General features: G+C 42.8%; 1 protein-coding gene across 1 annotated transcript in view; it reads left to right on the top strand.

Annotated features, from left to right (window-relative positions):
* Positions 1 to 13,823, top strand: part of cars1 (cysteinyl-tRNA synthetase 1) — a 28,497-nt gene that overhangs the window by 3,593 nt on the left and 11,081 nt on the right. The window contains exons 3-17 of the mRNA XM_034889349.1: positions 3,015 to 3,106; positions 4,025 to 4,113; positions 4,234 to 4,330; positions 5,018 to 5,116; positions 5,428 to 5,577; positions 6,131 to 6,271; positions 7,652 to 7,740; positions 7,840 to 7,961; positions 8,977 to 9,089; positions 9,250 to 9,378; positions 9,599 to 9,728; positions 10,924 to 11,027; positions 11,362 to 11,459; positions 11,814 to 12,003; positions 13,131 to 13,199. Of these exons, the coding sequence (XP_034745240.1) occupies positions 3,015 to 3,106; positions 4,025 to 4,113; positions 4,234 to 4,330; positions 5,018 to 5,116; positions 5,428 to 5,577; positions 6,131 to 6,271; positions 7,652 to 7,740; positions 7,840 to 7,961; positions 8,977 to 9,089; positions 9,250 to 9,378; positions 9,599 to 9,728; positions 10,924 to 11,027; positions 11,362 to 11,459; positions 11,814 to 12,003; positions 13,131 to 13,199 (1,712 nt within the window). The remainder of the gene's footprint in view (positions 1 to 3,014; positions 3,107 to 4,024; positions 4,114 to 4,233; positions 4,331 to 5,017; positions 5,117 to 5,427; positions 5,578 to 6,130; positions 6,272 to 7,651; positions 7,741 to 7,839; positions 7,962 to 8,976; positions 9,090 to 9,249; positions 9,379 to 9,598; positions 9,729 to 10,923; positions 11,028 to 11,361; positions 11,460 to 11,813; positions 12,004 to 13,130; positions 13,200 to 13,823) is intronic.

The raw sequence follows: 13,823 nt of genomic DNA, 5'->3' as shown, positions 1-13,823 counted from the left end.
TTGGAAAATGGCTGCAATGAAACAAAGAGTGAAAAATTTAAAGGGGTCTGAATACTTTCCGTACCCACTGTAGATACTATAGATAGATACTATAGATAGATAGATAGATAGATACTATAGATAGATACTATAGATAGATAGATATATAGATAGATACTTTAGATAGATAGATAGATACTATAGATAGATAGATAGATAGATACTATAGATACTATAGATAGATAGATAGATAGATACTATAGATAGATACTATAGATAGATACTATAGATAGATAGATACAATAGATACTATAGATAGATACTATAGATAGATAGATAGATAGATAGATACGATAGATAGATAGATACTATAGATAGATACTATAGATAGATACTATAGATAGATAGATAGATACGATAGATAGATATTTATTGATCCAGTAGTATGGGTAAGTACAGTGTTGCAGCAGCAAAGTCAGTTACACAGCACAAAATATAAATGAAATATTAGGATACAATATACTTACATGAAATAATAACAATAATAGGAATAAAATAAAAGAACAAATATTTGAATATATACTAGTTGAGAATACAAAATTGTGCAACTTCTTAAATAGTATGACAAAATGTAAAAAGGCCAATTGTGCAGGTCGCACTCAGTGCAGTTCATATTATTAGCCTACTTAAGCCTAGCTGACCGATTACACTGGCTGACGTGCGTTGTCGTTTCCAAAGGTCTCCGTTTGTGTCCGTCCAGACTACAGAGCAGCCCCTGACACCCTAACGGGGGCAGCAGTGTGTCCAAAGGTCTCCGTTTACCCCCGTCCAGACAACAAAGCAGCCCCTGACACCCTAACGGGGGCAGCAGTGTGTCCAAATGTCTCCGTTTTAGTGTCTCGGAAACACCGCAGTAGTGTGGACGCAAGGCGTAAACGTGGGGAAAGGTATTGTGTTTTTTTAACCAAAGCGTAGTGGTGTAGATGTAGCCACGCCTCTGCAAACACTGACATGCATGAACCCAGAGTTATTTAGCGTTTGAATAAGTCCAGTTTCAGCATTCCCGCCTGTTCAGTCAGTCAGAGCAGCACACGGTGTACGGGGCCTGGAGCTGAGCGTAGGGAGAGTCGCTGTTATCACGGTTAAAACTAAGCGTCAGCAGTTCTGCCCTCAGGCACCTACCCAAAGAATACCTGATGTTACAACAGCTGTGCAAACACAGACGTGTAAAACCGGCAGGAAATTAGATATCTTTTATCTCAGGCCTGCATTGCATGTGTTTAAAACAACATGTATTATGTGCTCTCCTCGCTGGTTGGACATGCTCTCTGTGGCTTTGACCGCTCTTTTTTTTTTTTTATATGGCGTGCGGCATTCCTCTGGGAAAAGGGTTTCCTTTGTGCCATCTGACTAAAGGACAGAACAAATGAGGAGATTCTACTCTGTTTTGTGTGCACTAGCCCGACTAACCTCAAGACTAACCTCAGGACTAACCTCAGGACTAACCTCAGGACTAACCTCAGGACTAACCTCAGGACTAACCTCAAGACTAACCTCAGGACTAACCTCAGGACTAACCTCAGGACTAACCTCAGGACTAACCTCAAGACTAACCTCAAGACTAACCTCAGGACTAACCTCAGGACTAACCTCAAGACTAACCTCAAGACTAACCTCAGGACTAACCTCAGGACTAACCTCAGGACTAACCTCAGGACTAACCTCAGGACTAACCTCAAGACTAACCTCAAGATTAACCTCAGGACTAACCTCAGGACTAACCTCAGGACTAACCTCAGGACTAACCTCAAGACTAACCAAGACTAACCTCAGGACTAACCTCAGGACTAACCAAGACTAACCTCAGGACTAACCAAGACTAACCAGGACTAACCTCAGGACTAACCTCAGGACTAACCTCAGGACTAAACTCAAGACTAACCTCAAGACAATTCCTCACACTTTGAGGCAATTATTGTTGCCTGTGGCAAATGATTTACTGGATCTTGGCGCTAAGGCAACACACATAATGATAATGATCAGTGGGGCACTATTCCAAGTTAAATAAGTAGATCTAAAGATTGTTCAGTGATGTGTTTCCTTTGGAGGAGATGACATTTTAATCACTACAATAATGTGTGAGATCACAGAGGAAATCTGGAACGCTCTACTGTTTTTTCAAGATTTCCTTCAATGATTTACCTTCAGAGTGATTCATACTTCAGTTGCAGGTAAAAACAAGTGAATACCTGCAATGCATTTTGATGTTCAGTGGCATACGCCTGCTTAAAACATGTGTTTATGCAGCTAGATGCAGTCTGTGCTCTGCGTCTTTGGCTTGAATTAGATTTACTTATTTAGGAAATGCGTTGAAAGAATATGAAAACCTCTGGGTGAGTTCTCTTGTGGGTACTTTTTTCACAGTTAGTAAATTAATTCATGAATCAGATCGCAGAAAATGATCTGCAACAGTTTCAGGTGATAGCTTTTTTTTAAATATTTTTGCCCAATTAAATATTCACTGGTTCCAGTATTCTTTATTAGTAAATTTAATAGTTTTGAGTTTTGTACCGTTAGTCTGATAAAACAAACAATTTGAACTTGCATTCTTGGGAACGGCATTGGGCATTTATCACTATTTAATGGACCAAAAGATAAATTGATGATAAAAAATAATCAATAGTTGCAGTAGTAACTCGCAGTGATACAAGGGGGGCAAGAAATCCAGACCCCTGTTAACCTTCCTCCTAGGGTTTCTCTCGTTTGGTCTCCAAATAATTTGCATTGACAAAATGTATTACATTTAAAGCACCATGTGTAGATTTCTGTGTGAAAATAACAAACTTCAAATCATAAATTAAGGTTTTTTCTTGTGAAATATTAGACAATCTAAATTACAACTGGTACAGCTCCACTCCTACGCAACACAGTGGCTTTAAATGCTTGTGTACAGCGTGAAGGATGGGAGAAAACATGTAAAGCTGGCAGTTTGATGTCCCTTTAGATAACCTTTCTTCTTTCTTTCTTGATTTCAGTGAAAGGAAAGCGGGTGCAGCCCCCTTGGTCTCCACCTGCAGGAACAGAGGTTCCCCGACTTCGACTCTACAACAGCCTGACGAGAGCAAAGGTAGGCTGGAGGGGGGGGGGCGTGGCGTAGCCGTAGTTACCAAACTGAGGGGGACAGGTAGTTAAGGATTCAGAGATCCTCTCCCAATTGTCTCTCCAAATTACAGTTTCCAAGTAGCCTACATTTAATTTATGATTGATGGAAACACTGACATCTTTCCATAAACCGTTCCATACTGTTTTACTGCCCCATCTCGTCCAATAGGAGGATCCGCTAACATGTGACCTGGCCACATGACGGTGGAGCAGGCCATCGAACAATCATGTGGTGCTAAGGTCATTAATATGCTAAGAGACAAGAACAAAAAAAACTTGTAAAATGGGTTTGTAGGAATAAAAAGATGAAGAATCTGCGCCCGCGTTGAGGTTGAAGGGGGTAAAGTGGGGTGATTCTGTGGGGGCATGCAATTACCCCCCCCACCCTTCCCCCGTGAGAACGTTTTGTCTGTAATAGCCCAAATTTGGTGGCGTCTGGCCCATTCTAATGCCACTATTCTCTCAAATACACCGATCTCAATTATTCCATATGTTAATGAGTATTCCTCCCTATATTTTTTATTATATATTATTTTATTATATATTAGTGCCTAAAAAGATCAACTGAATCAACCTGAGTAACGTGCACACCGGCCTACTCAGACGCGTTGTAAGTGTGGGGGACATTTCCCCCGCGTACCCCGTGGCTGCTACGCCCTTGGTTGGAGGCAAATATCAAATCCCCGTCAGTGTTTGGGTTCTTTGTGGAAAGCGAAATTGTCTCGAAACAATGTACGGAGCACAGAGAAACAGATTGTAAGAAGACAGGATGCACATGTGTCCTTTTGTTATTACTGAGCAAGCTGTGCTGTGTAATCTCGAGGCGTCCCCAGAGGTTTTGTTTGGTTCTTTGTAATCAACTCACAAGCGTTTTATGTTTCAGGAGCCGTTCGTCCCCCAGAGAGGGAATAAAGTAACATGGTACTGCTGTGGCCCGACGGTGTACGATGCCTCGCACATGGGACACGCCAGGTAAAAAGAAAAAGGGCTGCTTGTTCAAGTCGTGAGTTTCATCCTTACAAAGGATTACAAAGGAGGTTTATTTTGGTGTAACTAGATTTGTTTTTTCCCCGAATGTGTCTCTTTGTACAGGTCCTACATATCTTTTGATATTCTGCGAAGGATACTGAAGGACTACTTCAAGTACGATGTCCTCTACTGCATGAACATCACAGACATAGACGACAAAGTGAGTTTGATTTAAGCGTTGGGTGTGCTCGTACGCGACTCCGTGCGTGGGCAGCGGTCGATGGCGTGCCAGCTACGAGCATGCAACGCATTGGCCGTCACCATATTCTCCCAAACACTAGAGGGCGTACAGACACAATAATCTGTAAATAGGCAAGTAGTTGAGAAGATGGCCGCCTGGAAAGTTCACCTGGTAGAGCGTGCGCCCCCGTAAAGGCTCAGTCCTTGTCGCAGCGATCGCTGGTTCGACTCCGACCTGCAGCCCTTTGCTGCATGTCATTCCCCCTTTCTCTCCCCTTTCACATCTTCATGTGTCCTGTGTAATAACTGCCTAAAATGCCCAAATAAAGAAGAAGAGGAGACTGTAAGGAAAGGAAAGCACGCTGCAACAGTAACAGTTGCATAATCTTTCTAGACCTAACCTTAAAGGGATACTTCATATGTTTGTTCAGTGTGGATGTCTGAGCTACTTCTCCATAGTCAGTGTGTTAGCTACAGTAGATGGCGCTCGGCACGACAACAGTTGGGAGACGCAATTAGGAGTAGCGACACAAAGAGAAGCGTTGTCCTGCTGTGGATGGTGGCAGCCGCTTAACGCATTTTAGACATTCAAAAACATTTGTCAAATTCTCTTAAGTCAATATGTTTATTTATTTTTTGGTTTGGTGTTGGTATTTCTCTCTCTAAGATCATTAAAAGGGCCCGGCAGAACTACCTCCTAGACCAGTACAAGGAGAAGCACCCACAAGCTGCTCAAATCCTGCAGGACGTCCTCAGCGCCAGAGTGGTGAGACCAAACTCTCAACTAGCCTTTAGTACAACGATAAGAGCCTTGCAGACAAGTTTCAGGGGGCAGTAAAGTATATCCGATCAAATGCTTGGGAAGTAGAGACTGGTTCAAACAAAGGGCTGTGGATTATCTGGGATTTGAAGCACCAGAGACCCAACTCTAAACATGGATGTCTTCTGATGAAGTTTGGGACTGTCAAATTCTGAAATCATAATATTAGTAATTATACAATTTATAGACTTGATTTCAGTTAACCTGTAGGTTTCTGTCTTTTTCTTACATCCTCATGCACGTGTGTTACTTGTCAGCCCTTTCAGGCCGACTTGGCTGGGACCACAGACCCAGATAAGAAGCAGATGCTGGAGAGGCTGGACGCTGCGGTTACAGCCGCTCTGCAGCCCCTTCAGGCAGCGATGGAGGGCAAAGCAGCAGACGAGGTCGTACAACCTCTGGCACAGGTAAGACTCACTGAGCAGACCAGGTCGTACAACCTCTGGCACAGGTAAGACTCACTGAGCAGACCAGGTCGTACAACCTCTGGCACAAATAAGACTCACTGAGCAGACCAGGTCTTACAACCTCTGGCACAGGTAAGACTCACTGAGCAGACCAGGTCTTACAACCTCTGGCACAGGTAAGACTCACTGAGCAGACCAGGTCGTACAACCTCTGACACAGGTAAGACTCACTGAGCAGACCAGGTCGTACAACCTTTAGCACAGGTAAGACTCACTGAGCAGACCAGGTCTTACAACCTCTGGCACAGGTAAGACTCACTGAGCAGACCAGGTCGTACAACCTCTGACACAGGTAAGACTCACTGAGCAGACCAGGTCGTACAACCTCTGGCACAGGTAAGACTCACTGAGCAGACCAGGTCTTACAACCTCTGGCACAGGTAAGACTCACTGAGCAGACCAGGTCGTACAACCTCTGGCACAGGTAAGACTCACTGAGCAGACCAGGTCGTACAACCTCTTAACTTAATTTATGACCTTTGTTTTTTCCAAGGTGCTGTTGGAGAACTCCAAGGACCTGCTGGCTGATTGGTTGGATAAGCAGTTCGGAAGTCAAGTCACAGAGAATTCAATCTTCTCCATTCTCCCCAATTATTGGGAGGGAGAGTACCATAAAGACATGGACGCGCTGAATGTAAGTGGAGGCACAGCAAAGTGTTTTCTAAAGGCTGTTTCAGGGAATTATACATCCCAAGATGCCAAGCGCCAGATTAAGAGCTCGGATCCAAACGCTAACGACCTAGTGGTGCAGTCTATTTTTTAGTTGTGAGTACACAGCGATTCGGGCTGGTTTTCTCGTTCACGTTCGGGTCATCGTGATCTGCATCAGCTGCAGTGTCCCCCGACGCGGCAGTGCCTTCAGGGACGGACTTTTGAAAACACTGAAGTAGTGTTATTTTGGTCCGTTTAAGTTTCATGTCTCGTTACTTTATATTTACTTTGTTCAAGTTGCGATGGTACAAGCGGCTGAAATGGGTTTCTTCAGGAGGGGGGGCTGGCGTCTCCCTTAGAGATAAGGTGAGAAGCTCAGTCCTCCGAGAGGAGCTCGGAGTAGATCCGCTGCTCCTTTGCATCGAAAGGAGCCAGTTGAGGTGGTTCGAGCGTCTGGTGAGGATGCCTCCTGGGGGGGGTCCCTAGAGAGGTGGTCCAGGCACGTCCAGCTGGGAGGAGGCCTCGGTGAAGACCCAGGACTAGATGGAGGGACGTCCAGCTAGGAGGAGGCCCCGGGGAAGACCCAAGACTAGGTGGAGGGACGTCCAGCTAGGAGGAGGCCCCGGGGAAGACCCAGGACTAGGTGGAGGGACGTCCAGCTGGGCGGAGGCCTCGGGGAAGACCCAGGACTAGATGGAGGGACGTCCAGCTGGGAGGAGGCCTCGGGGAAGACCCAGGACTAGATGGAGGGACGTTCAGCTGGGAGGAGGCCTCGGGGAAGACCCAGGACTAGATGGAGGGACGTCCAGCTGGGAGGAGGCCCCGGGGAAGACCCAGGACTAATTGGAGGGACGTCCAGCTAGGAGGAGGCCCCGGGGAAGACCCAGGACTAGATGGAGGTACGTCCAGCTGGGAGGAGGCCTCGGGGAAGACCCAGGACTAGATGGAGGGATTATATCTCCAACCTGGCCTGGGAACGCCTCGGGATCCCCCAGTCGGAGCTGGTTGATGTGGCTCGGGAAAGGAAATTTTGGGGTCCCCTGCTGGAGCTGCTTCCCCCGAGACCTGATACCGGCTAAGCGGATGAAGATGGATGGAAGTTGCGAGAAAGGGAGGACCACTTGGCTTCACTTTAAATACAATTATACCCAGTGTGTTCTACCAGCATGTGGACAGCCCTGTCTTTGGTTGGGGCTAAGCCCGTTATTCCTCTCATGGAAAATCTTAATGCAACCGGATGTTATCATATTATAGAGAATAGTTCTCCCACTCTTGTGGCAACAGGTTGGGATACTTATGGCTGAAATAGTTTACACACATTTTGTGTACATGTATTGTCTTTGTGACCCCCCCCTCCCCCCAGGTTCTTCCCCCAGACGTCCTCACTCGAGTCAGTGAGTACGTGCCTGAGATTGTGGAGTTTGTGAAGAAGGTTGTGTCCAATGGTTACGGGTGAGGAAGAAACTACCAGTGTCTACTATTTCTGGTGCATCCACATGGTTTGTCATTACCGGGATAGTTTTCATTATTTGGGATTTCTGATGTGTACAGGTACGAATCGAACGCTTCAGTGTACTTCGACACCTCGAAGTTTGATGCCAGTCCGCAGCACTCGTACGCCAAACTGGTGCCAGAGGCGGTCGGAGACCAGAAAGCTTTACAAGAGGGAGAAGGTAGATATGTTTTCACATTTCAACTACCTAAAGGTTGTCTGGGACTAAAGCAGCTTTCAAATCTGATAGCACACATTTTAGTTTGCAGGAACATTAACATCCCACATTTTAGTTCCGGGGCCTTCGTTGAGTTGGCAAAGTTAGATTTCATTTTGGTTGATTATTATTTTTTCTTATATATTATATCATATTATTAATCGTGTGTGTGTGTGTGTGTGTGTGTGTGTGTGTGTGTGTGTGTGTGTGTGTGTGTGTGTGTGTGTGTGTGTGTGTGTGTGTGTACACATATAAACAGTTTTAGGGTTTAAAAAAATATGATATGCCATTTCAGTGAATATTAAATACTGACTGTAAAATAAATTAATATAAATATATAAAAAAGTCAAAATAATAAATGGATTTTGAATTAATAACAAAATTAACTACATTGACTCAATTATAGAGTTATATTTTCATGTATTTATGTTAATTATATAATGTATTTATTACATATTGACTGAAATGATATATAATGAATAAAATTAAACAAAAAGAAGAAAAATAATGTGTTAAATGTTTTAACAGAACACACACCAGACATGTTTGAAGCCGAGGCTCGTCAAGTCCTAAACCCACAGACGTAGAAAATCACAATCTAATAAAATAAACTAAACTGAAAATTTGAAACTCACCCAGTGAGAGCGTGGGCCCCATGTAGACCGAGTCCTGTGCAGCGGCCCGGGTTCAAGTCCAACCTGCGGCCCTTTGCTCCGTGTCAGTCGCCCAAAAAATAATCTTTAAAAAAACAAACAAATACACAAGCACCACTAACATCAATGACATTTCGACTCTTTTAAATCTTTTGTATTTTTTTTTTACAATTGCACTATATTTACACTGTCATGTTTGGACGTCCAATTCAAACCTGTTAAATCTTGCGTATTACCATGAGTGCTGAAGGTGGATTTCTCTCTGTTTTTATAAGCCAGTTCTGATAGTCCCGTTGGTCTCTGCTGTGTCTTGTGTGGCCCTGCAGGTGACCTGAGCATCTCTGCTGACAGATTAGGGGAGAAAAGGTCTCCCAATGACTTTGCCTTGTGGAAAGCCTCTAAGCCCGGAGAGCCTTCATGGGATTCTCCGTGGGGGAAGGTGAGAGTTCATTCTTAACGTAGGTGTGTTGCAGAAGCATTACTTCTAATACAGGATGCTAGATTGTATATCGCAGATAGTAAAAGATGAGGCACCTTTGGATGTGATTGATGCAACCTTGATTGTTTTTGCTCTGTTGAATATTTTGAAATTGTAACAGGGAAGGCCGGGCTGGCACATCGAATGTTCTGCCATGGCTGGCTCCATCTTGGGAGAGTCCATGGACATCCACGGCGGGGGGTTTGATCTTCGATTCCCCCATCACGACAACGAGTTGGCTCAGTCCGAGGTACAAATAAGTCTTACTTAGTTGTCCATTGGCAATATTTGCTCCTGCTTGTCTTTTTACTTTAATTTGCCCCCCCATTTTAAGCCTGCAGTGAATAAAACACAGATAACATTCGAGTAGTTAAAGATGATTAACTGTCTTAATGAACTGATGTATTTAGCCATTTACAATCAAAGAGAAAGTGACTGTGTTCAACCACCATTGGTTGTTTTCTTCACAGGCCTTCTTTGAGAACGACCACTGGGTCAGATACTTCCTGCACACCGGACACCTGACGATCGCAGGCTGCAAGATGTCGAAGTCTCTGAAGAATTTCATCACCATTAAAGATGCCTTGGCAAAGAACACAGGTGACCCAACCGGTTCTGCTTGACACCGCTAATGTTGTAGACACCTGTTGTTATTTTTAGTTTAAGTAAATGCCTATCCTGTGTTTTCATAAATTTTAAATCTACCCATTCCAAAGGAAAAAGAAGGGGCGGGTGCTTACATCTGCATCTGTAGAACAGCCAATAGGAACGTCCTCTCGCTCTGAGATGACCTGTGAAGTCTGTGGAGCTAGAGAGGTTTCTTTATTACATGCGAGAAAATAAACGTTTGAGAGAAAAAGTGATCCCACTCATAGCAAATAAAGCCTTTTATGAGAGAAAAAAATCATTTGAGAGAAAAGGTTTTCATACCAATAGCAAAAAGAAATTATTTTGAGAGATTTTTTAATTTTAAGAGATCATTTTTATTCACACTGATAGCAAAAAATATATATTTGCTATTTTTTTTTTGCTGTCATTGTGATGCCGTTTTCACTCAAACTTTTCCCTCTCGCATGTAATAAAGAAACAAGTCTAGCTCCATAGAAGTCTCTCATCACATTTAGATTTTCTAAAACCTGGAAAACACCCTAGAGGAGGTGCAGAAGTCTAGTTTTCTGAAGGCAAGGCAGCTTCATTTGTATGTTTGTTATTTCAGTTTTAGCTATTCTTCATTAAAATGACCGCCAGGTACAACACACCGTCTGTTCACTGGAGGAAAACGTCTTGAAGGAACAAGGTTATCTTGCTGTTTCATGTCAGATGAGAACCGTATAAATGGCGAAACAATGACGAGTTTAATGTTTTAACCCTTGTGTTGTCTTCCAGCCTGGAAAAAAAAAAACTGTTTTGGTCACTTTTTTTAAAACTATCATCGCTTTTTCAGACATATTTGTCACTTTTTCAATGTTGTGCGTGCTCCTTTTGACATTTTTAATATGCTTTAATATTTTTAATATGCTTTAATATTTTTAATATGCTTATTTTGATGGCTAATTAACTGAAAACGGGTCAAATTTGACCCGAGGACTCTTTTTCTTTAAAGTGCTACCCTTCGAGTCTCTCTTTCTCTGTCTAAGATAAGATAAGTATAAAACCCTAATCCCTAACCCTAACCCACTTGAGACTACCTTCACACTAACTAGTCCATGTTAGTGCTACCTTTCTCAGAACCCTTCCAGACGAGATTTGGGTTGTTAGTGACATCTTTAACCCTCCTCTGTTCGTCCTCCTGCAGCTCGTCAGCTCCGTCTGGCTTTCCTGATGCATTCCTGGAAAGACACGCTGGACTACTCGTCCAACACGATGGAGTCGGCCGTCCAGTACGAGAAGTTCATGAACGTAAGGGACAACATGACAAATGGGCTTTTTAGTTTACAGGTGGTATAAAACCTTTAACTGATATGCTGTTTGATACCCCTTTAAGTTTAGATTGGATCAGATTTTACTTTATTGATCCCAAATTGGCAGATTTCAGTGCTAGTAGTGAAATACAGTATAAGACACACAGCACACACATCATCAAGTAATAAAAAGGATAGAATACAAGAACAAATATTCAAAACTACAGATAAGAAATACAAAGGAAAGAATGTAAAAGCATATATGCAAGTGGTGGTAACAATAGAGTACAACCTACTTTTAATAGTATTTTTTATTTATTTCCATGTAACAGGAGTTCTTCCTGAATGTGAAAGACATACTGCGCGCTCCGACTGATGTCACCGGGCGCTTTGAGAAGTGGGAGGCAGCAGAGGTGGAGCTCAACAACAGGTAAGAGAGGAAAGATTTAATATGAGTTAACATGGGAGACAAAGCTCCTCACTGAGCTTTTACCATATGGGTCAAAACTAGCGTGAGACATCTGAAGATCTGGAGGTTTAGTAAGAAAAAAAGAGGACCTACCTTTGTTTGGAGTCACTTACATTCAGCCACAACGTCTGCTCGCTGTCTGCTGTTTGCTTGTTGCGTGTTTACTTGTGTAATTGTTAGTTTTTGGCTCTTATTGTAGAAAATGCTGCTGCCCTGATAAGGAAATGTCCCCGCTGTGGGATGAATAAAGTCTAATCTAATCTGATCTATAAAAAAAACAACTGAAAGCCAAATGGTTTTTCTCGTGTTGTTCAGTTTCTACGACAGGAAGTCTGCCGTCCACGACGCTCTGTGTGACAACGTGGATACTCGCACCGCCATGGAGGAGATGAGAACGCTGGTCGGCCTTAGCAACAGCTACATCGCCGGCAGGAAGAGCGCCAAGTTGCGGCCCAACCGCATGCTGACGGAGAGCATCGCCGTCTATCTCACCAGCATGCTGAAGGTGGCCATGTTTTTACTGCTGGTTCCTTTAACCCTCGTGTTGTCCTCGGGTCAAACTGACCCGTTTCAAAGTGTTTTATATCCGAAATAAGGATTTTTTTTTCCACCAAATTGCCCAAAAAAAACATGGATGACTCCATATAACATTCTTCAGGTAGAAGAACTAGTATGTTAACTAAAATTGTATGTATAATTGGATACAAATTAGGTTTTTTGACCATGAATTCCAAGAATAAGTGTAAAACCTGTTATTAAACCAGCTCAGTTTTTTTTTTTTTAAAGCAGAAAAAGTGACAAAATCAGAAAAAAACGTCAAAAACATCGGAAAAGCACAAAACAAAGCAGTTTTGACCTGGAAGGGTGAGTTCATGGTTGATGGAGAGACAACACAAGGGTTAACACTCGTGTGGTCTTCACCTTCGGGACCCTCTTGTATCCCTCGGGTCAAAATGACCTGTGACTGATTTGGGGTTTTAGAAACAATTCTGAAATAAAATTTTAAAAATATTGTCTTTATCTCAATTGAGATAACATACTGTATATGTTCAGGAAATGCAATCAGTCTCTACTAGAACATAATAAAAAATGGAAGTGGGGTTCGTTTTTTGTCATAAGGTTATGTCATATAATTCATTATAAATCCACTATGTGATCATTCTTATTTTTTGAATTGAGTCAGGAATACATGTTTATTACAGAAAACAAGGTAAGGCCGTTAATTTTCAGGTATAAAAAATGTATATTTGTACCATTTTTCTTCTTGTAAAAACTTGAAATGGGTCATTTGAACCAAATACCATACAAGGGTTAAAGGTTCCATGGCATGATGTCAAATGTCACTTTATGAGGTTTTTTAACATTAATATGAGTTCCCCCAGCCTGCCCACGCCCCCCCAGTGGCTTGAAATGGTGATAGGTAAACAGATAGCTAAACAGAGCCCTGGGTATCCTGCTCTGCCTTTAGAAAATGAAAGCTCAGATGGGCCAGTCTGGAATCTCCCTATCCAGAGACAGGGACTTAAAAGACCTTTTATTTAAGTGGAAATCTTTTAAATTACTTATTTCATAATGTAGCCTGACTTAAAAATATGATTTCTTGAAATAATACTTTTTTTTTTTAACATTCAGATATTTGGTGCCATTGAAGGATCTGAGCCCATCGGCTTCCCAGTCGGAGGACAAAGTCAGAGCATTGATGTAAGTAAAGAGACACTTTCTCTGTTTTGTTGTTGATTATTTCATGATAGGATACTGCTTATTACTCATTTTCCAAATAAGCAATCTTTAACTCACTTCACTTTTGTGTCAAATGCATGCATCAAGTTACTAACACCCGGTACTAAGTCAGTCTACTTAGCATTTCTTTGGCTTTATATGTCCCAGCTAACACTCCCCGACACCCTGCAGTTTCCTCCCTACCCCAGCTTTTTAGGATTTCCTTTGACTGAATGACTACACGCTGTACTTTCAATTTTACATTCAGTTTTGTCAAAGCAGATTTTCACACCAAAACTCAAAGTAACACACACCAAATAGTTAATGCTCCGATTTACACTACCGGTCAAAGGTTTGGGGTCACTTAGAAATATCCATTGCACTCCATTATAGACAGAATACCAGCTGAGATCAGCAGTTTTCAGATCACATTATGTGTTTATCCCTCCATCCATCCATCCATCTTCGACCCATTATCCGGTATCTGGTCTCTGGGGCAGCAGCTCCAGCAGGGGACCCCAATCTTCACTTTCCCGAGCCACATCAACCAGCTCTGACTGGGGGATCCCGAGGCGTTCCCAGGCCAGGTTGGAGATATAATCTCTC

Source organism: Etheostoma cragini, chromosome 1 (assembly GCF_013103735.1).
Source record: "Etheostoma cragini isolate CJK2018 chromosome 1, CSU_Ecrag_1.0, whole genome shotgun sequence".
NCBI lineage: Eukaryota > Metazoa > Chordata > Actinopteri > Perciformes > Percidae > Etheostoma > Etheostoma cragini.
This window is presented reverse-complemented; position numbering and strand designations above follow the sequence as displayed.